Source organism: Etheostoma spectabile, chromosome 24 (assembly GCF_008692095.1).
Source record: "Etheostoma spectabile isolate EspeVRDwgs_2016 chromosome 24, UIUC_Espe_1.0, whole genome shotgun sequence".
NCBI lineage: Eukaryota > Metazoa > Chordata > Actinopteri > Perciformes > Percidae > Etheostoma > Etheostoma spectabile.
This window is the reverse complement of record NC_045756.1, coordinates 10,172,756-10,197,809: the sequence shown is the minus strand read 5'-3', so window position 1 is coordinate 10,197,809 and position 25,054 is coordinate 10,172,756. Positions and strand designations below refer to the sequence as shown.

At 40.2% G+C, this 25,054-nt stretch overlaps 2 protein-coding genes across 2 annotated transcripts in view; both read left to right on the top strand.

The window, feature by feature from the left end:
* Positions 1-16,314, top strand: part of gtf3c3 (general transcription factor IIIC, polypeptide 3) — a 29,562-nt gene extending 13,248 nt beyond the window's left edge. Inside the window, exons 8-19 of the mRNA XM_032506495.1 lie at positions 3,083-3,251; positions 6,530-6,630; positions 6,791-6,962; positions 11,059-11,261; positions 12,286-12,387; positions 12,601-12,733; positions 13,957-14,182; positions 14,772-14,826; positions 15,018-15,153; positions 15,472-15,596; positions 15,686-15,838; positions 16,096-16,314. Coding sequence (XP_032362386.1) covers positions 3,083-3,251; positions 6,530-6,630; positions 6,791-6,962; positions 11,059-11,261; positions 12,286-12,387; positions 12,601-12,733; positions 13,957-14,182; positions 14,772-14,826; positions 15,018-15,153; positions 15,472-15,596; positions 15,686-15,838; positions 16,096-16,218 — 1,698 coding nt within the window. The 3' untranslated portion in view covers positions 16,219-16,314. The remainder of the gene's footprint in view (positions 1-3,082; positions 3,252-6,529; positions 6,631-6,790; positions 6,963-11,058; positions 11,262-12,285; positions 12,388-12,600; positions 12,734-13,956; positions 14,183-14,771; positions 14,827-15,017; positions 15,154-15,471; positions 15,597-15,685; positions 15,839-16,095) is intronic.
* Positions 16,315-21,118: 4,804 nt separating this feature from the next.
* Positions 21,119-25,054, top strand: part of LOC116673667 (E3 ubiquitin-protein ligase HECW2) — a 78,112-nt gene continuing 74,176 nt past the window's right edge. The window contains exon 1 of the mRNA XM_032505884.1: positions 21,119-21,779. The gene's annotated coding sequence lies outside the window, so the exon portion shown is untranslated. The remainder of the gene's footprint in view (positions 21,780-25,054) is intronic.

The following is a 25,054-nucleotide window of genomic DNA, read 5'->3' as shown; positions in this document are numbered from 1 at the left end:
CCGCTCAACTGTGCCAATTTCCTTGGAAATTAATACCTGTCCTGAGTGTATTTCAATGGGGTTCCTGATCTGCTGGATATACAACTGAAATATTCACTTCCCTGGAGTCAACAATACAAGCGGATATCCTACAGGAACATCGCCCCTCTACCATTACAACTCAAAGCTGCAAGCAGCATTGGAGGAGCCCTCGGACCTCTGCGCACATCGGGGTTACTGGCAGAGGCTGCTCCTTGCGGCCGCGCATTTGCGCAACTGTCAGAAACCGCAAACTGTTTTTGTCTGTCATGGCCATCCTCACCCTTAAAGATAGTAAAATCTAGGAAATTGATGTCAATTTTCATCCATCCATCTTCGTCCGCGTGTCCGGACAGGACAGGGGACCCCAAACTTCCGTTTCCCGAACCACATTAACTATCTCTGAATGGGGGATCCCAAGGCGTTCCCAGGTCAGGTTGGAGATACAATCCCTCCACCTAGTCCTGGGTCTTCCCCGAGGCCTCCTCCCAGCTGGACGTGCCTGGAACACCTACCTGGGGAGGCGCCCAGGAGGCATCCTTTCCAGATGCCCGAACCACCTCAACTGGCTCCATTCGACGCGAAGGAGCAGTAGCTCTACTCCGAGCTCCTCATGGATGACTGAGTTTCTCACCCTATTTCTAAGGGAGATGCCAGCCCCCCTCCTGAGGAAGCCCATTTTGGCCGCTTGTACCCTGGATCTCGTTCTTTCAGTCACGACCCAGCCTTCATGACCATAGGTGAAGGTATGAACGAAAACTGACTGGTAGATCGAGAGCTTTGCCTTCTGGCTCAGCTCTTTTTTCGTCACAAAGGTGTGATAAATGGAAAGTAATTCTGCCCCCGCTGCGCCGATTTTCCAACCAATCTCCTGCTCCATTGTCCACTCACTCACGAACAAGACCCCAAGGTATTTTAACTCCTTCACTTGGGGTAAGGACTCATTCTCTACATGAAGAAGGCACTCCATCGGTATCCTGCTGATGTCAAATTTTAAAATGCTCAATTCACAGTTTTAAATTTCTGTTAGTGTTTAAAAATAATAAAACACTGCTGAGAGGCTGCACAAAAAAAGAACGTTTTCGCAGTTGTGATATTCCTTTGGCGTTGGCTAAAACTTCTTTTGGGGGTGACAAAATGTTCTCTATGCAGCAAAAACCCTGAACATGAGTGGTGTCCTGGATGTATGAATGCAGTTGTTGTATACAATATGAAAGTCTACAAATTGACAGACGGGCTCTGTAAGGGATCCATTTGATGATATAATAGTCCTTCCTGGAGGAGATTTAAGATTCTTGTGAACCTTGGGGAGCATGTAAAAAGTGGGTATCCTGGGATGTTCACACCATAAAAAAAAGCATGCTTTTGTTTGGTAATCCAAAACCTTAGCTGTAGATAACATTCCTCTCAATGTATCCTGTGTGTTGCTTAATGGATTAAAAGGAACGTTTGTGACAATATTCAGGGTAATCCAATTGCCATAAGGCTTCTTAAACATATTTCTCCTTACCCATTACCACCACTGCTTTCTTTTACAGCTGCTTTTATGATAATGGACTCATTCCTGGCTAAAAACTCCAATGCCTGTTTTTAGGAGTTGGTCAAATTCGCCCTAATAGTCTAATCAGGTGCCAAGAGCAGATTCTCAATATCAAAGCCCACCTTTTTGGGAAGGCAGTCAAAGTGCCATTTGACACTGGAGGAAAAAAATGAAACCTAGGTCTAAAAGGAAAGCTTGTGGCCATGGTGACATTCATTGTAGTATTTAATTCAATTCAATTTTATTTATAGGATCAATTCATAACAAGAGGTATCTCAAAACACTTTACAGATAGAGTAGGTCTAGACCACACTATTATACACTCTATACTACTATAATTTACAAACACCCAACAATTCCAGTACTTCCCCCAAGAGCAAGCATTCAGTGTGACAGGGGTGAGGAAAAACTTCCTATTTAGGGAGAAACCCTGGACAGACCCAGGATCTTGGTAGGTGGTGCCTGACTGTGCCGGTTGGGGTATTTATAGTCACAAATAAAGATAATGGAACTTTGACTAGAAATATTAGTGGTAGTAGTTCATGGTGTAGCAGGGGGCTATAGGGTGTAGAGGGTGTAGAAGGGCGGAGCTGGACGTAGCAGGGCATAGCAGGGTGTGGACCAGGTCCACGGCAACAGCTGCACCATTTAGGTGCCACCCTTATCCAAAGAAAACATCTGAGTGGAAAAACATAAGGGCTGGGGGGAATAAGCTCCCTAAAGCTAAGTTAGTATTGCATGTCTGGGTCTTTGATGCACACAAAGGGAAAGAGAGAGGAGAGAGTGGCTCAGTGTGTCAAAGGAAGTCCCCTGGCAGTCTAAAACTATAACAGCATAATTAAGAGCTGGTGCAAGGCAAACCTGAGCCAGTTCTATGAGGGTTGGTAGATAAATCTTACAACTATGAAGAGAAGCAGAGAAGAGTGGAGGATAAGAGTGGATTCTTCTAGTAATACATTCTAATCGTGGGTTGTTTAATAAATAATAATACATAATACTTAAATTAATCAATAAAATGTATTTGTCACATGAAATTGTACAAGGTACAATTATAGAATCACTGGTTGAATGGCGCTGGTACACCAGGACCCAGGCACCGGAATTACGAACGACTCCAGTTTGTGCACCCAACGTCCCTGATCATTAGGGATGCACCAATCCAACTTTTTCAGTCCCTATATCAATACCTGGGGCCCATTCCTTTATGTGTAAGGAACATTAGGCTTGACTTCAATATTACTTTCCTAACTTTATGAGACAGAATGTAACATAAATTCATAGATATTGTTGCGGCAACTCAAAACCTGTCCTGCTGGATAATCTTCAGAACAGATGAATTCTCCAACTAGCTGACATTTTTGTTTTTAGCTCTATGTGGTCTACCGGTGTCTGTTTGAGTCAGTACTGGCTTGATATCTGTATTGGATCGGTGCATCCCTACTGATGAGTAGGGATGCAATTATAGCAAGCGTGAATTGCTATAATTGAATTGAACCCTCATATACTTTTTGTGTTTTTTCCTAGGTGTTGGTCCAGTTTGCAGGTATAGTTTTGGTCACAGATGAATCCAACTCAGAGTTTGCAGTACCAAGACAAGCAGAGAAAGTGGCAGAGAAGACTACTGCAGAACAAGAGAAGAAAAATGAAGAGGGCAAGTCAAAGACTCCAGAGGAAATTGCTGCGGAAGAGAACAGTGAGTATCTCTTTGGAAAAACGTAATTCAGTATGCAAATGCTTCCTGTGTCTTTGACCTTACGGTTACCTTTTCTCCATATCAATTCAATTCAATTCAATTCAATTTTATTTATAGTATCAATTCATAACAAGAGTTATCTCAAGACACTTTACAGATAGACCACACTCCAGAATTTACAAGGACCCAACAGTTCTAATAGTTTCCTCCAGAGCAAGCAACAGTGCGACAGTGGCGAGGAAAAACTTCCTTTTAGGCAGAAACCTCGGTCAGACCCAGGCTCTTGGTAGGCGGTGTCTGACGGGCCGGTTGCATATCACATCCATACAGGGTTAGTGGTGTTCAGCTATTAAAGTGTGTGTGTGTGTGTGTGTGTGTGTGTGTGTGTGTGTGTGTGTGTGTGTGTGTGTGTGTGTGTGATTTATATTTGAACAAAAAGTGGCATGTCTAAACCTTTTCTTACCCATCTCATTAATCAATAGAAAAGCTTTTATTGGCTATTACAACAATCAAACGCTTGCTATAATTGCGGACCAGCTTTTTGCATGTCTCCACTGGTAATTTTGCCCATTCATCTATAGCAATGAGCTCCAACTCTTTCAGGTTGGAGGGTTTCCTTGCCATCACCCTTCTCTGTAGCTACCTCCACAGTTTCTCAATGGGATTTAAGTCAGGGCTCTGGCTGGGCCACTGCAAAAAGTTAATGTTTTTGTCTGCTAACCATTTCTTCACCACTTTTGATGTGTGTTTTGGGTCGTTGTCGTGCTGAAATGTCCACTGGTCCCCGAGGCCAAGTTTCTTTGCAGACTGCCTGATGATGTTGAGAATTTTTTATGTATTGCTTCTTTTTCATGGTGCCATTTACTGTGATTAGGTTCTCTGGTCCTCCGGCTGAAAAACAGCCCCAAAACATTAGGTTCCCACCACCATGTTTGACAGTGGGGATGGTGTTCTTGCCGGACATTCACACCGCCACCGACTTGAGTATCTCAAGTTACCGGAAGTCATTTATTTTCAATGGAAGCCGCAAGGAGCGGCCAATCTGTCGGCACTGTTTGGGTGTTGTGAGCATGTTGAGCGTCAATCAGAAAGTTGAAATTGTTCAACTTTATGGTAATAAGGTATGACGCGGTTCAGCAGCAAGCAGCGGCTAACGTCAGCCGCCAATTGGAATATAGACTGGCTGATCCCGGAGAAACATACAATGTAAACTTTCGTTCCTACCAAAACATTCATTTTGAGGACAAGCTCATAATCGCCGTTGCTGGGTTACCTATCGTTTATAATATAACGTTGTTTGCACATAGGGACCAGTTAACATTCCCTGCCGCTCAAATCCACTCACAGTGAAGTCCTGCACGGGTCACTAGGTGAGTCTGGCGGCTGCTCGCTCTGCCTGCACGCCAATACGGTTCAGAGGCTAACGAGCGACCTAATTGCTTCTGTCATTATATATGGAATTTATAAAAGGTTTTTAGTGTCAGTGTATTGGCCGTGGCTGCGTGTGCTTCTCCCGGTCAAACAGAGAACGCCGCCACCTCAGAGCGGCCAACGCGTCGAAAAGCTTCCCTGTACTTTTTGACAAGCATCCTTGGCGGGGAGGCCAGTGCTTTTTTGCAGCTCAAGTTGGTAGCGGTGTGTACATACGGTTAGGGTTGAAGGCTTCTCCTTTTTTACGCCAAATGAAGGCTTCATCATTGTTGACAAACAATTCATGTTGCTACCAGCAGAGCCCAGATTCCTCAGGATGGCCTTGGTGGTGATCCTTGGATTCTTTTTTTTTTTTTACCTCTCTCACTATCCTCCTGGCCAGCACAAGTGTCACTTTTGGCTTCCGACCATGTCCTCTGAGATTTTTCATAGTGTGGAACGTCTTTGCACTGTTGCCATAGAAATGTCAAAACATTTAGATATGGTCTTATAGCCCTTTCTTGACTCGTGAGCAGCCAAAATGCGCAGCTGCAGGTCCTCAGTGAGCTCCGTTGTCTTAGCCGTGACTGTCAACAAACCAACAGCAGAGAGCTTCTGTTTTTTACCTGTTGAGTTGATTAAGACAGCTGTTCCCAATGAATCAGGGTAATTAGGATGCTTTAGAACAGCTTGGACTATTTGGTATAGATCTTTGGATTTTCCCATAGACTGTGAAAGTTTGCAAAGTTTGACTCCAAAATAAACAAAAAAACGTATTGTATCAGCACAGTGCCATTGGACTATGCATGCTCAGCATGGTACAGTGGCCTGACGATGAAAATTAAAAATAAGATGCAGGTTATGCAAAACAATATGATCCGCTTCCTACTATCTAAACCTTCCAGGTATCATGTTGGAATAAATGAGTTTCAGAAGGTTGACTTCCTTCCTGTAAATGTTAGGGTTGAACAACTTAAACTCAATCTTCTGTACAATATAATTAATGGTGTAGCCCCAAAGTGTTTGGGATATCAGATTCTGATGGTGCACAATCAACATGCCCATGAGACTAGGGCCAGTGTCCGTTCATGTAAGGTGCCATGTGTAGATAGTGAAGCAAGAAAATCCTTTTTTTATACAGTATTATTTAATGGAATAGTTTTCTACTTAAAATTAACATGGCAGAAAATATAAGGGATTTTAAACATAAAGTTAGGGCTTACTTGTTGAATAAAATAAATAATTAGAGGAAAATAGACTCTAGACAGGGAACTAGGTAATTTATTGCTTTATTTAGAAGGGCTTTTTGTGTTTGCATGTGTTATGTCCTGTTGTCTTCCACCAAATTGGAAAAAACTGTTTGCTTTTACATGTCCATGAATAAACCAAACCAAAGGCCTTCAGAAATGTCTACAAGATGATTTGGAAGGGACTAAAGTTAACATAGAAGTCCTTTGTTATATTAAGGCCATTGAAGTAATTGCAGTTGGAATAAATTCTTTAAATTCAGGTACAGTATTATTCTAGGTCTAGTGTGTGGTTAAAACAGTGAGTGGGTTTTGAACACACACAATTAGATCTAATAGTCAGATAAATGTATAAGTAATACAATACTAAGCTTCTCGTTGTCGACGTCCACATGAATAGTAAAATTATCTAAAATGTTTACTTTATTTGATTTAAGGAGTAAACAAATGTGGTCTCAGCGATCGGATCTCAATGCATCCTCACCTGTACTGTACAGAACTGTCCACTTGTGAACTGATCATCCAAGATGCATGTTAATGCCAAGTCTGAACAAGTGTATTGTTGTTGTTTTTTGTGCATAGTAATGCTGATTAAGGATGTCTGTATGTGTGTGTCTGCAGGTGGAATTAAGGATGTACAGGTACCAGACAGTGTCCCAGTGGACCTGAAGGCCAAGCTAATTGTCTGCCTCATACACCTGCATGTCTACATTCCCTTGGAGGTAAACAGAACTTGCATGATTTTCCTAGTTAAACAGATACATCATTGATGCAATGTAACTTAAGCTAAACAATATAGAATGATAATCAGTTTTAATTTTTTGGAAACTAACAATGGCTAAAAACCTCTGTCTCCACTGCTTTGTACCCACCCCCTCACAGGGACTAGTGTCATCGCTGATGGAGCAGAGTCCAGAGGAGATTGGTGACTTGTACCTGGATGTAGGTGAAGCCTACTTGGAGAAGGGCGAGTACATGTCTGCTCTGACTCTGCTATCTGCCCTCGTCATATCCGAGAAGTACAACCTAGCTGTTGTCTGGCTCCGACATGCAGGTGCGACCAACAGATATCGAAAGTTTAATTTATTTAAATCTATCTATAAATCAGGGTATCTCTGTGTACCCCCACACATATGCAATACAGCACCAACACATGCTCAGTACAGCAGGGGGACGTTGCTACAAGGCTCATTGATTGTGGTTCACCGGCTACCTGTGTCATGCCAAAAACTGATCACCTGCCTAAAATTGATTGCCATTTACTCCAAACACAAGAACGCCCTGGCTCGTGGCCTATCCAGCACGTTGTTGTGTTGCCGGCAGCACGTGCTGCAGCGATTGTTTTGTCTATGTGAACAAATGTGTCAAGTAAGGGTCTCACGTAGGGCTGCACGATTATGGCCAAAATGATAATCACGATTATTTTGATCAAAATTTTGATCGCGATTATTCTCACGATTATTTGTTGATTTTAACCAAAACAAATTGTATTGTCACATAGGCTGTTTATAACTGCGAGAGGGAGTGTGATGGACGGTACTCACAGAGAGACGGCTGATCATTATGAACGGGTCCAGCACGGCTCGAATGGCGGATACACATGGCGTCTGTATCTTCACTGCGCTGCATTTTTATGAACTATGATATTCTCGCAATGGGTCACATCTCTGGCCCAGGACCGCAGCTCCGTCTCACACGCTACTACTCTACCAACTGAAGTTAGTTGCGTTCAATAACTTCTTCTGTGTTCTTCGCCGTGGCGGCCGCGATAGCAGAGTTACCACAGAAACACTGGTTTGCCCCTCATACTTAACAATATACAGCTGTGTTAATAAAAAATTAAAACTGTAGACAAATGTCAGAAGTGTGGACCGGCGCAGTGTGGCCGGGCGCGGAGAGATTCAACACAGGCACGGCTTTACAGACGAAATGGGTCATGTAACGGAAAATTAAATCATGTCCATATAAACAGCATTGCAGCGGATGCAAGGACATTAGCACCGGTGTGTCCTAGAGGAGCTAACAGCTAACAGACGCTAATAGCATCGACTAGCACTGCTCACCGCTGTTGTCTGAAAAATAACAGACGGTACAAAAGGTTGCGTTTACTGGTAAACTGGTAAACCTAAAGACCGACGTATAACCGACTGCTCTGTTGAGTTTTCCTTCCATTACTCTGTCCTCTGTGACGGTCTACATCTAGAAACTAAGCTGCACGGTGCAGGGAACAACTGACTGGCTCATGATCATACGGTAGTAGTGGTAGATGCGCTATACAAAAAACCCGGAGCGTTCTATGAAATGACGCTTTAAAAAAAATAATCGCTCGATCACGCAAATTTGATTGTGGGAAGTCAAAACTCTAGTCTCACAATTTTGATTTAAAATCAAAATTGAGTGAAATTAAGTCACAATCTTGAATATCAAAAAATGTAATCGTCCATACGGCCACGCCCCCATGTCATGTCCGGTCGGCTTGTCAAGCGGAAAAAACGTGTTGAAGTGCTGCAAGCAGTCAACCGGCTGTAATTTAGCTAAAGACAGTTAAAAGACAGCATGGCAACTGCAGATACTGGAGGCCAATTGACAGAAATTGAGCCCCTCCTTTTTCACTGAAGTGTGTGAAAGTGTGGAAGTATTTTGGATTTCCAGTGAGTTATGTCGACAAAAAAGCCACAGTTTGAAAGCTCTGCTATGTCCGTGTACTATATTCTGTATATTCATTTTGAACATGTAAAGAGGCTAAAAATACATTTAAAACTTGGCCTGTTTAAGCCTGTTGGGTGATAACTTGGTGTAGCCAGCACCGATTGTTTTAATTTTTCTTGCTACTGACAGCAGTCCAAATTCACAAACAAAAGAGCTACGAGCTTCTCTCAGACTGGATTAACATCTGTAGCACAGGTGCGACTTCTTTCGGGGCCGCTAATCTCCCAGGAGTTCACCCCCAGATTCTTATGGGGTGTCGCGGCTGTGTCTGACCGTGTGTTGGCGGTGACGTTTCTTCATCGGTCAAAGCCGTCCTCAGCAGGCCCTCCGTCGCCTCCTTAGCATTGTTGTATATTGTGGGTCCTTCTTCATAGAAGACTCAGAGTTTTGCGGATGCCAGTGTCTGGAACCAGAGTCCCTTGATTTTAGTACCTCTGTAGGCGAGGAAGATTGCGATCATAGATGAAAGGGGAGCTTGTGATGGGGTCTTGGTCCGAGTGATCAATGGCAACGTTGTATTTTTAGGTCAATGTCTGAGAGCGAGAGTTCAGACTTGATAAAATTCTTCTGAAATTCTGGGGCAACCTCCAGCTCACCTAGTAAGAGCGTGCGTCCAACATATGCTCAGTCCTTTGCAGCTGCCCAGGTACGAGTCCGGCCTGTGGCACTTTGCTGCGTGTCACCCCCCATCTCTCTCCCACCTTTCCTGTCTATCCACTGTCACTATCAAAGGCTATGTTCAGACTGCAGCCATAAGTGGCCACAATCTGAATTTTTGGGGGGGTCCGACTTCTTTAGAAGTAGTGTGAACACTCAAATCTAGCCCAGATCAGATTTTTTCAAATCAGATTCTGGCCAATTCCATAGGTGGTCCTAAATAAGACCCAGGTCTGATTTATTTATTTATTTTTTAATGCAGCCGCAGTGTGAACAGCCAAAGTGGATTTGATAAGTTTTACATCAATAACCCTCGCTGCACTCCGTAGCGGTCCTTACGTGCAAATCAGTTGTCCGGTCACACAGACCTCTGTAGTGAAACGGTTTACACTGGAATCTGATATAGGTCACATTTCAAAAGGTAATGTAAACAGCCAAACAAAAAATCAGATCTGAGCAAAAATCTGTATTAAGCTTTAAGACTTGCAGTGTGAACGTGGTGACCTGCCGCGTCCTGCTGTGCTCTGCCATGAACTACTACGACTACTATTTATAGTCATTGTTCCATTATAATTATTGTGACTTTTATTGCCACTGTTCATCACACCCCCAACTAGCACCGTCAGACACCGCCTACCAAGAGCCTGGGTCTGGCCGAGGTTTCTTCGTAAAAGGGAGTTTTTCCTCGCCACTGTTGCACTAATGCTTGCTCTTGGGGGAATTATTAGAATTGTTAGGTCTTAGTATATTAGCGTGTGGTCTAGACCTACTCCATCTGTAAAGTGTTTCAAGATAACTCATGTTATGATTTGATATTATAGATAAAATGGAATTTAATTGAATCTAGCCAAATAAAGGGAAAAGCCCCCAAAAATAATCTTAAAAAATAAAATCTCCAGAAATCCACGCGCGTTGTCCCCCTCCTTCCCCTCTGGGATTCCAAAAATGCAGAGATTGTTTCTAGAGAACTGGACACTTTACAGATAATTTACAAAGACACAAGAAAAAACAGTGGCAAGAAAAAAAAACTTTGTTTTAGGCAGAAACATTGAGTGGTAAGGAAAAATTTCCTTTTAGGCAGAAAACTTGTACAGAACTAGGCTCTTGGTGGGCAGCCATCTTAGGACACAGATATAGAGAAGTACGGTTAATAATAATTATAGAAGTTTATATGATGAACAGTGGCAATTATAGTTACAAAAAAGATAATAGAAGTATGACTAAAATAAAATAATAATAGTTGTAGCAGTTCGGGGCATAGCAGTGCGTGGTAGGGTGTACCATGATTTAGGTGCCACCCCAATCCAAGGAAAACTTTGAGGTGAGAAAACATAAGGACTCCAGGGAATAAGCTCTTCAGAGCTAGGTTAGTAACCAGCATTTCTGGGACATGAATGGACACAGATGTAAAGAGAGAGGAGAGAGGAGCTCAGTGTGTCAAAGGAAGTCCCCTGGCAGCCTAGTCCTATAACAGCATAACTTAAAAGCTGGTTCCAGGTAAACCTGAGCCAATCTTACAAGGGTTGGTAGATGAATCAGACAACTATAAAGAAAAACAGAAAAAAGGACGGATGCTGTTTCTGAAGATATACACGTCTACCTCTACTAAACCCTTTCGGTAAAGGAGAAGTGTATTTCCAGAATCAAAAAGGCATCAAAAAGGTTCTCCACTGGGTGAAATTTTGCTGCCAAGGTGCAAGACAGGATTTATAGTGACTCCTCAATTTGATTAGAGGAAATGAAAACACTGTTGTGTACACACCTTCACCTCTTCTACCATGCAGAGTGTCTAAAGGCGCTGGGCCACATGGAGGCAGCAGCAGAGAGCTACACTAAGGTGGTGGAGATGGCTCCGCAGCACCTGGAGGCTCGGCTCTCCTTGGCCACCCTGCAGCAGCAGCTGGGCCGGCCGGAGTGTGCCCTTAAGGCCCTGGAGTCCATGTACGACAGCGACACACTGGCACAGGACTCATCAGCTGCACAAAAGGCAAGAGCGTGTTTGTTTTTGAATGGGTTAATAAGAGTCAAGCATCTTCAGGTGTCTTGTTCTTAAGAGGCCTTAGATACTGCATTTCATCAGTTTTACATTATTTCCACTGGTCATCGAATTCCTGGAATACTGATATTTTAGGACTGAAAAAATGATTTACAAGACCACATTCACAACCTTTTTTCACTCAATCATACATAGACATACTTATGGATGCCCATTTTTGGCAAGAAAAAAATATATAAAAAGATGAAAACTTGGCCATGCTAAAATAATAAGACTAATGGTAAACTCAATTTGGGGTTACCATTATTCTTCGTATTGTTAGCATTAAGTTAGTAATTAAAAATAGTAAGCCCACATTTTATTTTTGCAAATCTAATATATATATATATATATTTATTTTTTGCCTGAAATTTTTTTGAACATGATATTTCTGAATTTCTTAAAATTAGACTCAAAGGTCCACTTGGACTCAATAATAGAGTGATTGTGCTGGTTAAAGGTCAAGCTCACTGTGACCTCATGTCTGTCCCATCCTTCTAAACGTGATATCCTGGAAAGCATTTAATTTCCCCTTGTGGGATTATTAAAATATGTCTTTTTCTATAAACACCTTATTAAATTTGGCACAAACGCCCACTATGACTCAAGGATGAACTGATTCGATTTTGGTGGTCGTAGGTCAAGGTCCCTGTGACCTCACTAAACACATTTTTGTCCATAAAACCACATCATGAAAACCAGTCAAGAATGCATATGCTAATTATGACATTTTGTACCCAAAAGGTCTAAGGTCAACTTTATTGTGACATCATGTTCGGAAAAAAAATGTTTTGCCATTATTCAACACCATGACTAGATTTTCTAGAGTTTCTAGATTCTGTTTTTATTTTTATCATGCATACCCCTACGGTCATGTTTTGAACAATTAAAACCTGAGTGTATGGATTGTAAAAGAGGGCCTGGATAATTTGTTTGTATGTATGTACTAATATCCCTCTGTATACTTTGGTTTTAGGAATTAAAGCTTTTGCTGCATCGTTCTACACTGCTAAAGACTCAGGGACAAACACATGACTACTTGGATGCTATGATCACCATGATCTCCATGCTACTTAAGGTAACACACCCACATTCACTGAGAATGATTTATCCAGGAAGATTTTTTTTAATGTGTACAGACAGTCCATTTTTTTTATAAAAAAAATTTGAAACTTGCTACTAAATACAATGCTACTAAATACTGGCACTGGATTTAATGAGATCATATACTGTACGTTGGGTCTTTATTAAAACACTTGAGAGGTCAATTCTGTTTTATCCGGTGTCCTAGGTGGCCATGCAGCGAGCTAAGGTGTGTGTGCGTTCTGTAACCGTGTCAGGTGAGAATCATCTGAGACTGGGGAAGACCAAGGACATGCTGCCAGAGATTGCTGACCATGAAGCTGCCTATCTGGACAACACTGGTATGGGTGTGGGTGTGGGTGTGGGGGTTTGGGTGGCATATTTGTTGCTTTTTTTTGTCCTTTGCCAATTACACCTACGTTGATTCAAATTGCTTTGCTGTATTTGGATGGCTATGAGTAGTAGCTAACAAACAAACATAACTGACAGTTGTGCTAGCTAGTAGCTGGCTAGCAATGCCCATACTACATAAACTAAGTTTCATAAACATCTTGACGTAGGTCGTTCTATTATGTTTTATTGGCTATGGGGCCAACATGTTTTTGCCCCACAGCTTCTTATTGAAAGCGTGTTGAACATGCGCACAATGTTTTCATCTGCTCACGTGATTAATAATTGCTGACTGCCATGCTCAACAAATAAACAATGCTAGAAGTAGCAGACTACAGACTACTAGGTAGATCGCCCATAGGAAGATATTTGGAATGTAATGGACACTACTTTGTTATATGTAATGAAACTGGCAACAATTCAAGTCAATTTTTTTTATAGTATAAAGTCCTAACAAGAGTTATCTCCAGACACTTAACAGATAGAGTAGGTCAGACCCAGGCTCTTGGTAGGCGGAGTCTGACGATGCCGCTTGGGGGTGCGAAGAACAGTGGCAATAATTGTCACAATAAAGTTATTGCAACTATGAATAGAAATAGTACTTGTAGTAGTTTATGGTGTAGCTGGGCACTGCAGGGCATCACAGGGTGTAGCAGGGCACTGCAGAGCATAGCAGGGTGTAACTGGGCATAGAACGGAGCAGGACCATAGCGACAGCTAGAACCACAATTTAGGTGCCACCCTAATCCAAGGAAAAAGAAAAAACAACAGAAAGGATAAGGGCTCCGAGGAATAAGCTCCCCAGAGCTAGGTTAGTAACAAACATTTCTGGGACATTGATGGAAAGAGAGAGGAACTCAGTGTGTCAAAGGAAGGAAGTCCCCCGGCAGTCTAAAACTAACACCATAATTAAGAGCTGGTGCAAGGTAGACCTGAGCCAGTTCTATGAGGGTTGTAGATGAGTCTGACAACTATGAAGAGAAGCAGAGAAGATAAATGATTTCCTTTTATTTGTTTTAAATTCAACAAGCAATTTGTTGTATTTTAGCAGAATACTGAAAGCAAAGAAATGCAGAATGAAATTAAACAATGTTATTGCATATTTTCCTCATATCGTGCAGGCTTAATTAAAATGCATACTGATGCTATGGCATAATCTCATCCCTGTGCCCAGGTAAAACAAACGTTCTGTCAAAAGAAGACTGGTGGCAGCTGCTGGTGAGCTGTGTGCTGACACTATGTGAGGTGCGGCGCTATGAGGAGGCCGAGCTCCTAGTAGAGTCTGCCATGGAGTTCTTCTCCTTCTACGACAACAAGCCCAAGAGGAAGGAGATGGAGTTCTTCGGCCTGTCCGCCACCATCCTTGACCACAACTACTACAAGGCCTACAATTACATTAGGTTGACTTATGCAGAGTCTCGTTTTGCCAGACCTTCCTCCACATTGTTGCGGAGGAGGGTCTGGCTAATTCACACCGCATTCTGGGATGGGAGAAAATTGTGCTGTGGTTTATTGGCATTTCTTCAAACCAGTCACAATTGTCATGGGGGGCGCTAAGCACCGGGAAAAGCCAGGGCGCAGCTGCAAAATTGCCTCTGGATAGAACTTGTTTTGGTGGAACGTGTACGTTCAAAAGTTGTTTTAGTTGTGAGAAACAGAAAACTTAGATTGGACAGATAGTCTAGCTAGCTGTCTGGATTTACCCTGCAGAGATCTGAGGAGCAGTTAACCATAGTCTTCAGAAATCGACTAGAGTTCAAAATTCCAACACAAACAAAGGTAACGGACATCCGGCTGAAAAGAGTGAAATCCGGCAGAATTTCCGACAGCAACGGAACGATCCTGAAGTGGAATGTCGTGGATATAGACTAACTCATATACAGCTCAGTTAGGCAGTGAATCAATTGTTCCTTGGTATTGCTACTTTTTATGACAGTTGTTGAAAAGTAAGATATAAATTGTCTTCTGTCTGTTTTTCTCTTTCAACAGATTGATGCTGATGGAAAATGTGGATCTGCCTCAGCTTTGGAATATATTTAACCAGGTCTGCTTATTCCCTATGTACAAAAATCTTTCTTTTTTTTATAGTCTTTAAGAAAACACCCTCCTATCACGCAATATACTACATTAAATCTGTAAAGACCAAAAATCTATGACATGAATACCAAATAGTGTTTAACACTGTTCCTGTTCTTGTAGACGTATACAAATGAGATGTTCTTTTATTTCCCTCAGCTGACAATAACCTCCCAACACCAGCGTCACCATCGGTTCTGTCTACGCCTGCTGTTAAAACATCCTGATAACCACGCCTTGTGTGTCCTGTGTGGACACAACGCCATGGTGTCAGGGAGCTTCAAACATGCTCTGGGTAACAAACATACTTGTTCTGCATGTTTTAGTGATTTAAGTTCAAAATGGTTTGAAAACACCCCTTGCTCATTGTCGTCTTGTTGCTCTGACAACACCGCTTGATATGACATGTTTTTCTGAATTTCAGGCACATTACAATGCCAAAAACGTTTTTACCTTTAGTGATTGATTTCTGAATAAAGTTACTAGTTACTTCACCTTTGTGCAGCAGGCTTACATTAGTTCCTGCCTTGTTTTTAATAGTAATTTCGGCATTAAGAAATATTTCTCTATAATATTCCATTAGTATTCAAATTAACACTTGTTGTGTCTTTAGGCCAGTATGTTCAGGCCTTCCAGACTCACCCAAATGCCCCACTCCACAGCCTCTGTGTGGGTCTCACCTTCTTCCACATGGCATCTCAGAAGTATGTTGCCAAACGACATACACTGGTGCTTCAGGTACAGTGTTAGTTTGACACAGTCCCTCTTTTAGCTTTACAGTTACATACCCTATTCTTTTCTTCTTAAATATAAGTGTGTGTTTTCAGGGTTTCTCCTTTCTTTGGCGGTACGTGGAGCTCCGTGGAGAGTGTCAAGAGAGCATGTACAACCTGGGCAGAGCTCTGCACCAGATGGGCCTCACACATTTGGCCATACATTACTACCAGAAGGCACTTACACTACCTGCTCAGAAACTGGAGGTGTGTATACATACCAGCTAACTATTTAGACCATGTTTGGGTGCTCAGGCTGCTCTATCGTAGTGACTCAATTTAGAAAATATCCCTCACTTGTATTCAGGACATTGATAAATGGATCTACATCCAGAATTATTTTTTTCACCAGTTTTGGTCCACAGACAATTTTCTCATAGACCTCAATATTGCAGCCTTGTAAGGTCGTTTCCTCTTTTTGTCTATCTCTCTCTTTATCCTTTCACTACTGGTCTTCCCTTCAGGGTATTCCTGATGATCAGGTGGATCTGAGGAGGGAGATCGCCTTCAATATCTCTCTCATCTACCAGGCCAGTGGAAACACGGAGATGGCCCGCCAGATCATCAATTCACACTGCATTGTTTGAAAAGGCACATAAATGACTGAATATATGTGCCAAGGTTTTTGATATTGATTTTTGAGAACCCCTGCAAGTACTGTACCTTGTAAAAAATATGGAAGACTAAGAATTATGAATTAAAACACATAAATAAATGTTATGTTAGAATGGATGTATATATTAATAAATACTGAAATAAAAGTACTTTTGTTCAAACATTTTTAGTCAAAGACTCAGATGTTTATATATTGTTCATATTTTTTTTTAAATATAAATTTATATAACAATAACCACGATGTTGCTATGGTCATGTTCTGTTGTAATTTTTCTTTTTCTTTTAACTGTAATGTGACAAAAAATGGAGGGACAGACTTTTCCTTTTGTTTTTCAGGGATTAAGGTATTATATTTCTTTGTCAAACCCCTCTATCTCCTATCCTAACCATCTGCTTCCATTATGTTTCCTCTTTCTCTTTTGGGTCACTGCACTCGATGTAGGCCAGGCGCGGGACAGGCCTGCTGGTGGACGGGGGTGGGGCTTCGTGTCTGAGCCCTGTGTCCCAGTCACTGAATAATGTTAGTAATATTGTTCAAAAATACAGTATATAAACTGTTTAAAAGAAACCGTTAGTAAACTAGATTTGCCTACTGAATCATAAAACAATCAGAACACTATTTTCAACAGTCTGTTTTTCACAGTTTATAATTTTTTTAAGCCCAGTATAATACTGTAGTAATCATATATCCCTGTCTGGATTTAGAGCTCATGTAGTACAGTTGAGTAATTTGCAATAAACTGAGAAAATACTTTAAAAAGTACCACATTCAATATTCAAATTTGTTTACTCCTTGAGATGGAATGTTTTGTTTTTGAGAAAATGTAATCACTTTAAAATAGTCCTATGCATTTATGATATTGCTGTGTCTACACCCCCTGGTGTACCCAATATTATCTTAGTATTAATCATATAGTAAGTATGCTCTTTTCTAGTTAGTCAATAATGAGTTTATATTTCTCTCATGATATCTACAGTTCATACTAATATAGTAACTGTAAGTCTGTGTCCTGTCCAGAGTCTCTTCAGATAACAGAAGAGGTTGGTCAACCCGTTACAGGTTCCTCTGCAGGAAGTAGGGGGGGATCTTATGGGCTCCTTAAAAGTTCAGTAGGTAATAATAATAACAAAAATAATAATAATAACTGTCATATTTGCTAAAACTGTCACTATAGCTTGAGAGTAGCAAATGACACAGATACTTTGTAAAACATGGGGAGGCAAACATCAGGGAATATTGAGAGTTGTGAGCTGCAAGGTTGGCTGTACAATGCCGTTGCAAATATCCTAGACCCCTAAAGGATTTTAGGTTTTATTTTCTATAAAAGCATGTAAAACATCAACCCTGGTGTCCATAGTCAATCTATGAACATCATTTCTTTTCAGGAAAAACAGCTATTAGAATATTTGTGCTGCACTGAGGTCACTTAAATGTTAAAAAGGTTGTGGGACCATAAAGACAAATAAATAAAACTGAAGTGATATCACACACACAGCAATTCCACATGAGCATTTGTGTTGTCCAAAACAGTTATATGTATTTGGAGTCATCCAGTGCAAAATAAACAGTATAACTCATATAACTGACTAATTATTTACATAAAGTGTATCAGTCTTCCATGTAACAGTATAGATTAATTACACAATGAACCCGAAAACCTCTGGGCTTCTAGGCTGGCTACAAAACTTTCTGTAAGGGCCAGGAAGACAACAAAGATATCAGCAGAACGGGGCCACTGCTAGCTTTTAGCTCCAAAAGACAGTATGTTTCCACTAGTTATATTATTAAGTTACAAAGTTATGAAACAGAAGTGCCGTTTGGCATCATAAATGACTCAGTCAACCTCAATAAGGATAAGGGGGTGGCAGTATCTCAGTCTATGGTGGTGGACTGGTAGCTGGTGGGGTGACAGATCATCTCCTGGGCACCGCCAAGGTGCTCTTAAGCAAGGAACCGAACCCCTAACTGCTTGGGGTGCCTTTCCCCCCCTCACTCTGACATCTCTCCATTTAGTGAATGTATAGGTACTCAGTACCTCAGGCATGTGTGTAACAACAACAGAATGCAAATTGTTAATAATTAATAAATTGATTAATAAAGAACACATTATTATTATTATTAAAATCTACGTCTGCAATGAGTATAGCGCCCCCTAATGGCCTATCTTTACCAAATTTGGTACAGAGCCTCCGGGCGGCCTGCGGCAAACAATCATCACAGGTTTCGTGTTGATAGCATTTACTGTGGCAGGGATATTGCAACTGCAAATTTCCCATTTAAATGCATTGAGTTTTTAGACCAAACTAATACATGTTGATTAAAGCGCCTCCTGATGGTCATCTTCGCCAAATTTGGTACTAGCGATGATTTAGATTTAGATTTAACATTTAGATTTAGATTTAACATTTAGATTTAGATTTAATATTTAGATTTAACATTTAGATTTAGATTTAACATTTAGATTTAGATTTAATATTTAGATTTAACATTTAGATTTAGATTTAGATTTAACATTTAGATTTAACATTTAGATTTAGATTTAACATTTAGATTTAGATTTAATATTTAGATTTAACATTTAGATTTAGATTTAGATTTAACATTTAGATTTAGATTTAATATTTAGATTTAACATTTAGATTTAGATTTAACATTTAGATTTAGATTTAATATTTAGATTTAACATTTAGATTTAGATTTAACATTTAGATTTAACATTTAGATTTAGATTTAGCATATAGATTTAACATTTAACATTTAGGTGTAACATTTAATATTTGGATTTAACTATTTAAAATATTTCCAAGTTGACAAATATTGTTGTAAATGTGCAAGAAAGTGACCCTCAAAATTTCATACCAGTTTTTTAAACATTATTTAAAGCTAAATGTGACAAAATGTTGCTGTTATTTTCAGCACGAGCCGCTTTACAAACGGCGCCCCATACATTTGCCCATCACTAGATGTGACACATTGCTACCAAGTCTTTTGCTGATAACATTTAATTTGGCCGAGATATAATATGATATGTGTTTGGTAGCTTGCTAGTAAAAATTGTCTAAAAGCCGCCATGGGCTTAGCTGATAACAGTGGTACTGCACCCCATGGCCCAGAAAGACTTTTCACTTAGACATTGCATGGCGAAAGAAACTTCTGTATTTCAGCTGATCATTTTTGGGGTTGTGTATCAACTTACCAGCCCGAACATTTAAAGGGTCCTTGTTTAAAACGTCAAATTTTTAACATTTTAACATTCACTATTAGCCAAATCCAGAGTTATTAAACTAGGCATGATGAACGTGCACAATGGACGCGGCACTGTATTAAAGAAGACTTGAAACTAGAGACTAAGGCCATAAACTCTTAGTAAATGTTTATTGAGGTATTAAATCAAGGAAGAATTAGGCCAGTAGGGCCTAGTTTTTGGAGCCAGTAAAGTCTCCCCCTGCTGGACATTAGATAGAATACAGGTTTAAGGCACTTCCACATTGGCTTTCCTTTTCAGCTGAAAACATTGGTCGACACTGTCACTCCCCGATGTGAGTCAAGTGCAGATTTGAGCCAGGAATGCTCAGATTTAAACTGTTTACGGCATAACGTGTCATACTAATATTTGTGAAATCCATGAAATAATAAAATGTTCTCATTACAAACAATAACAGAAGATGGAAATCATTTCAGAAACGTTTTAGCTATCTATGGTTGTTTGATTGCTAACGTTAGCTCAAAACACCATTCACCTGACAGCCTTTGTTGTGTTTCAGTGCTAGCTTGTAGCCCGCAGTGAACCAACTTTGTTAAGTAAGTCCATTTTTACTGTATTGACAGAAGTCTCTTGTAAGCATCTTGTATGGTACGTGTCGCAAATTGATGCATAAGCAACTCACAACTTAGTGATCTTTTTCATGCATACAGTACTATCCATAATATGAATACAGATTGATTACTTATATTCTTACTTATTTTGTTGGTAACCGTTGTATAATCCCAATATTACAGTAGGAGGCCTACACGTCAGTGATGCACCTTTCAGATGAAATTAAAAATGGCTTAAACAAACGTCAACGTTAAATGTTGATGCAGTTTTGAATTTTTTATTACCACGAGTTTACAGACACATCTCTGCTGATCTATTATTAATATTAATATTAATAATAATAATAATAATAATAATAATAATAATATAATAGTATATTAATTAACTAATAATATAAGGTCTATGGATTGAACGTGTCTGGCTTGCTCTCTCTCTTGAAAATCCAGCTGTTCCCTTCAGTGCTCCCTCTAGAGGCCTGGAGAACTTCTCTTGTGTAATCTAGATGCAGCGTTTTCTGTTGCATCTGCTGTTCTTTTGCATCACTTCTTTTTTTGGAGTTTGTGTGGTTTTCTTTTTGCATCGTTTGTGTATTTGCAGGGTGTTTGTGTATTTGGTTGTGTTGTGTGTATTTGCAGCGCGTTTGCTAAATGCTACGCATACTTTTTCTCATATTAATGAAGTTATTTCTTAATTTGCTTGTGTTTTGTCCATTCGCGTGTGTTTTCTTTGATTGCAGGGCGTTTGCCCCTGTCGGCCACCGTAGGCCTTCCCACCGAACACTGCATCCAGTTCTCCTAATACATCCACGCTACTGACAGCGCTCCAAATTTACCACAAACTGTGTTACGTGTTGGAATCTACCGGAATTCTCCTTTAATAACACGTGGCCACGACGTCCACACGCGTGCCCTCCCAATAATAATTTGTGGTCATACAATATTTTTCCCACCAATGTCCCCAAAAGATCTCCCTAGTTAGTATTGCCTATTTCTCTACTCAAATGTGTTAAAAACATGTTAGTGGTGCCTACTGTTTAGCTTTAAAATGGTAATATGCAAATAAGACAAAAGAAAGTTGTTTAGTTTGCACCTTGGTCAGTGAGGGCATTGCGACCCGTGATTTCCAAAGGGAGGTCCTGTTATTTGGATGCTGAGCTTCGACAGGATACTGTCCACTACCACAAACAAACAAGGCCTAGCTTTAAAAAAAAAAGTTCCGATCCGAACAAGCATAAAACGGAAATATGTCGTCAGAAACGGAATGCGATTGGTTTTATTTATGGATGTATTTTAAGACCTTTGATTTCCTTTAACCAGCGTACGCAAGTAAAGTGTGTGAAGCAGCGGAAATGGGGAGGCGGATGTGAAGCGGTCCAGCCAAATAAATAAGATATGAACACGTCTTATGCAACCTTGCAGCATCACGAAGAAATTAACGACACTGTAGAGAGAAATATTTGGCAACTATGATTTGAAAACGGGAATAATAATAAACAAACATTTTCATTTTAACTTTAACCGGAGGCTGTATCACCGAGGGTCAGCGGCGCAGCGCCCGGGATCTGGAGCACCGGAGTCGGCTTGGAAGCCGATGAAAGATCGGCGGTGCCCGGGCCGCATGGAGGTCCGTCATCCATAACTAAGGGACTTCTTCAGTGATTCTTTTGCATGTAGGCTAGGTGTGGTCGTAAACGACGTTAAATCGCCGTAGCAAAGGTAAGTGATGCCTCCGTTGTCTAGCCTGATAGATATTAGTGTAACGTTAGAGGTTACTATGTGGATCTGGCAGCGTAATGTTGTCATCAAGCCATTAACTGGCATTTCCTACACGAAAATATATTTTTATCACATTTTGTTTTCATTCATCAATCTGTAGGTTATTGCTCTGTATAGGGCTGCCTCCGACTGGGCTGTTATTGTGAGATGATGAAGTCATGCTGTGATGTGAGCAACAGTGACAAAGGCCTAGAAACAACAACAAAGCCAAACTAAAATCTTCAGCATCATGCGTTGTAGTAAAATCTAAGAGGCTTTATGCAAAAAGCGAATAGTCAACCGTGATTAACCTCTCTCTCTCTCCCTCTCTCTCACACTCACACACACACACACACACACACACAGACAGACACACACACACACACACACACACACACACACACACACACACACCACACACACACACACACACAAATCAGATCAGAGATATGTGCTCACAATCAAATCAATCCCAGAATAACAGTTTATCTAATAGCTTCATGTACTGATTGTAAGCCCCTTAGCATGCACCAATATTTCTCTTGCAGATATGTTTATCTCTAAAAACGGATACCCCAATAGGATCCCTTAGCAAAAATAGTTTAATTTAGATGTGCTGCATTATCAGTGAAAGCTAAAGTAGTAGGCCTATGTGGGTGATGCTGGATAAGATTCATGCAGGAGGAATATCATTTATGTATCATTCAGTAGAATTTGAAGTATACTCTCTTGAACTCCACCGCTACTCTGCTACTGCTGCACCTTGGCATTGCACTCGAATACAAGGAAGATTCTCAAGTGTATTAAGCCTATTTTGGCTACTATACCTACTGACCTGATATTTGATACATCCTTCATTATCAATGCTTGTAAAAAATAATAGATGAAGCTTCCGGGCCACAAAAGTGAAGCCAATGCAGAAGTGCGTTAAATCTGCATTCTAGCAATTTTCCGGCATGGGGCAACTCCATTGGTTAAAAAAGTCTTTTTCTATAGAAGTTTATGGGAAAATATACCCTACTTCTCACTTAATTTGTTACCTTAATAAATATGTATGTAATGAGATTATAGCCTCAATTGCTAGCCTTAAGTCTTCTACAGTACAGCATAATGTTCATTTTGTAAATTATAGTCCCATTTATGTTAAAATAGATTATAAAGCATAGGTGTGCAAGATGGCACAAACATTATGCTCTTCTCATCTTCATGTCAATTGATCATTCCAATACATGGTAAGGCCGCCAAACCTACCAGTGACATCCAAATGTTCCTTCTAAAAGACACATTGGTTCTATCTATTGGAAAATCTATTTTTGCACATTATGTCCATAACAGGGCTAATACAATACAGTACAACAAAATACAACATGTGTTATATTTATTTCAACATAAGCATCTTTTAAAGTGGACATCTTATGCTTTTCTGTATTTTCTGTCATGTCAACAATGTTATGTCGGATTTTAATGTTAAACGTGGCCAAAACAAATAATGACGTAAAGGTATTTTCGATAAATCCTTGTGAGCTAAAACATTCAGATTTCCAACTGTTCTAACGCTCCAGTTTCAACAGTTTTTTTTCTACTTTTGGGTGATTGTTAAGCAACACTTAGCCCGAACTTCTCCGATTGGTCATCTGCTCCAGGTAGGCAGGACTGTAGGTTTTTTAGATACTGCGGTGTTAACATTGTTATATGTAGCTACATGCTAACGGCAGTAAAATATGTCTTCTTGGCTGCCAATGTTGTAAAATTCTCCCCAATTCCGGGTCACGTTACTCCTGAAACATTTTGGTTATGTAGTATTTGGTTTAAAAGCCTTTAATCTGTGTTTTTTTACTGTAGAAAGTGCTGCTATACTCAATTAGTGTTCACCGGTAACTATAGTAGCTACATGCTAACGACAATAAGTTATGTCATCTTGGCTACCAATGTTAAATGCTCCCCAATATCGGGTTGCCTTGCTGCTGAAACATGTCTGGTTGGGTAGTACTTGGTTCATTAGCCTTGCGATTATTGACGGTAGAAAGTGCTGCTTCGTTCCGCTACAATCTAACATTAGCATACTGGTAACTCTTAAGAAGCAGCATGCTAATGCCAGATAGCTGTCATTTTGGTGGCCAAAACTTGTCAATTTCTGGTCACATTACTGCTAGGACATGTCCGGTTCTGTAGTTTTTGGTTTAGAATCCTTTATTTATGATTTTTCACAAAGTCCTGCTATACACTCTGTTGCAGTAGCTCCAGCAGCTACTAATGAAACTAGTACTAGTGAAACAAAACTGGAGCACAGCGGAGATTCCAGGAAACATGCTGGCCAATCAAAGCAGGTTTTTTTTTTCAGGAGGGGGGCTAAAAGAGACAGGTGCTTCAGCAGTGTTTCATACAGCGAGTGAATATAGGTGCAGCAGCCATGGGCAGAATGAGAAACAGAATGTTTTTTTGTTTTTTTTTACATTAAAGCATGTAAACATGTTCTAGTTGATTCACAAAAATACAAGTATGAACCTGAAAATGCTATATAATAGTTCCCCTGTAGATGTAAATGTAAATGTAGATGTAAAAGATCTACATACCTACACATTACATAAAAAAACTAATAAAATAATGTCTTATATTGTGAAACATAATTTAAAGTCCGTAGAGCTCTCCTACTCTCTCCCTCTGCGCCATAGTTGGTGCTAGACTGAGAACTGAGCCCCCTAGCAAGCAAGCTAATTATATATATATATATATATATATATATATATATATATATATATATATATATATAAGTATCCAGCCAGCCGTAGCAGGTTGCGCGATCTCTCCATTTCCCCTCCGCAGGAGACCAGTTTTTATACTATATAAGAAATCATTGACACCGCTGCATCAGCATGTTATGAAATGTCATGAAGTCGTCATCATACTATTGGGCAGGGCTGTCTGCTCCATGAACTCAAGCAAACAGTCATCTGCTTTCACTCCCCTTTTCCCCATAGCCCATGACGACAATTTTATTGTTTCTATTTTGGCACAATGTTTAGTAACGACATGATGAATTGTTTATTAGCTATGTTCGATATCTGTAAAACTGAATGGACTCACAGTAGTAAAACTGATTTTATTCTGATCCTCTTGCTAAAAAGAAACAACACGCTGTATTTGCCTCGGTAAAAAAAAATCTCCTGTCTGATTTGTTGCATGTATTCAAGCAATGGTTTGTTTATCCCGTTTCCCTTTTTTAATTATGATTGCCT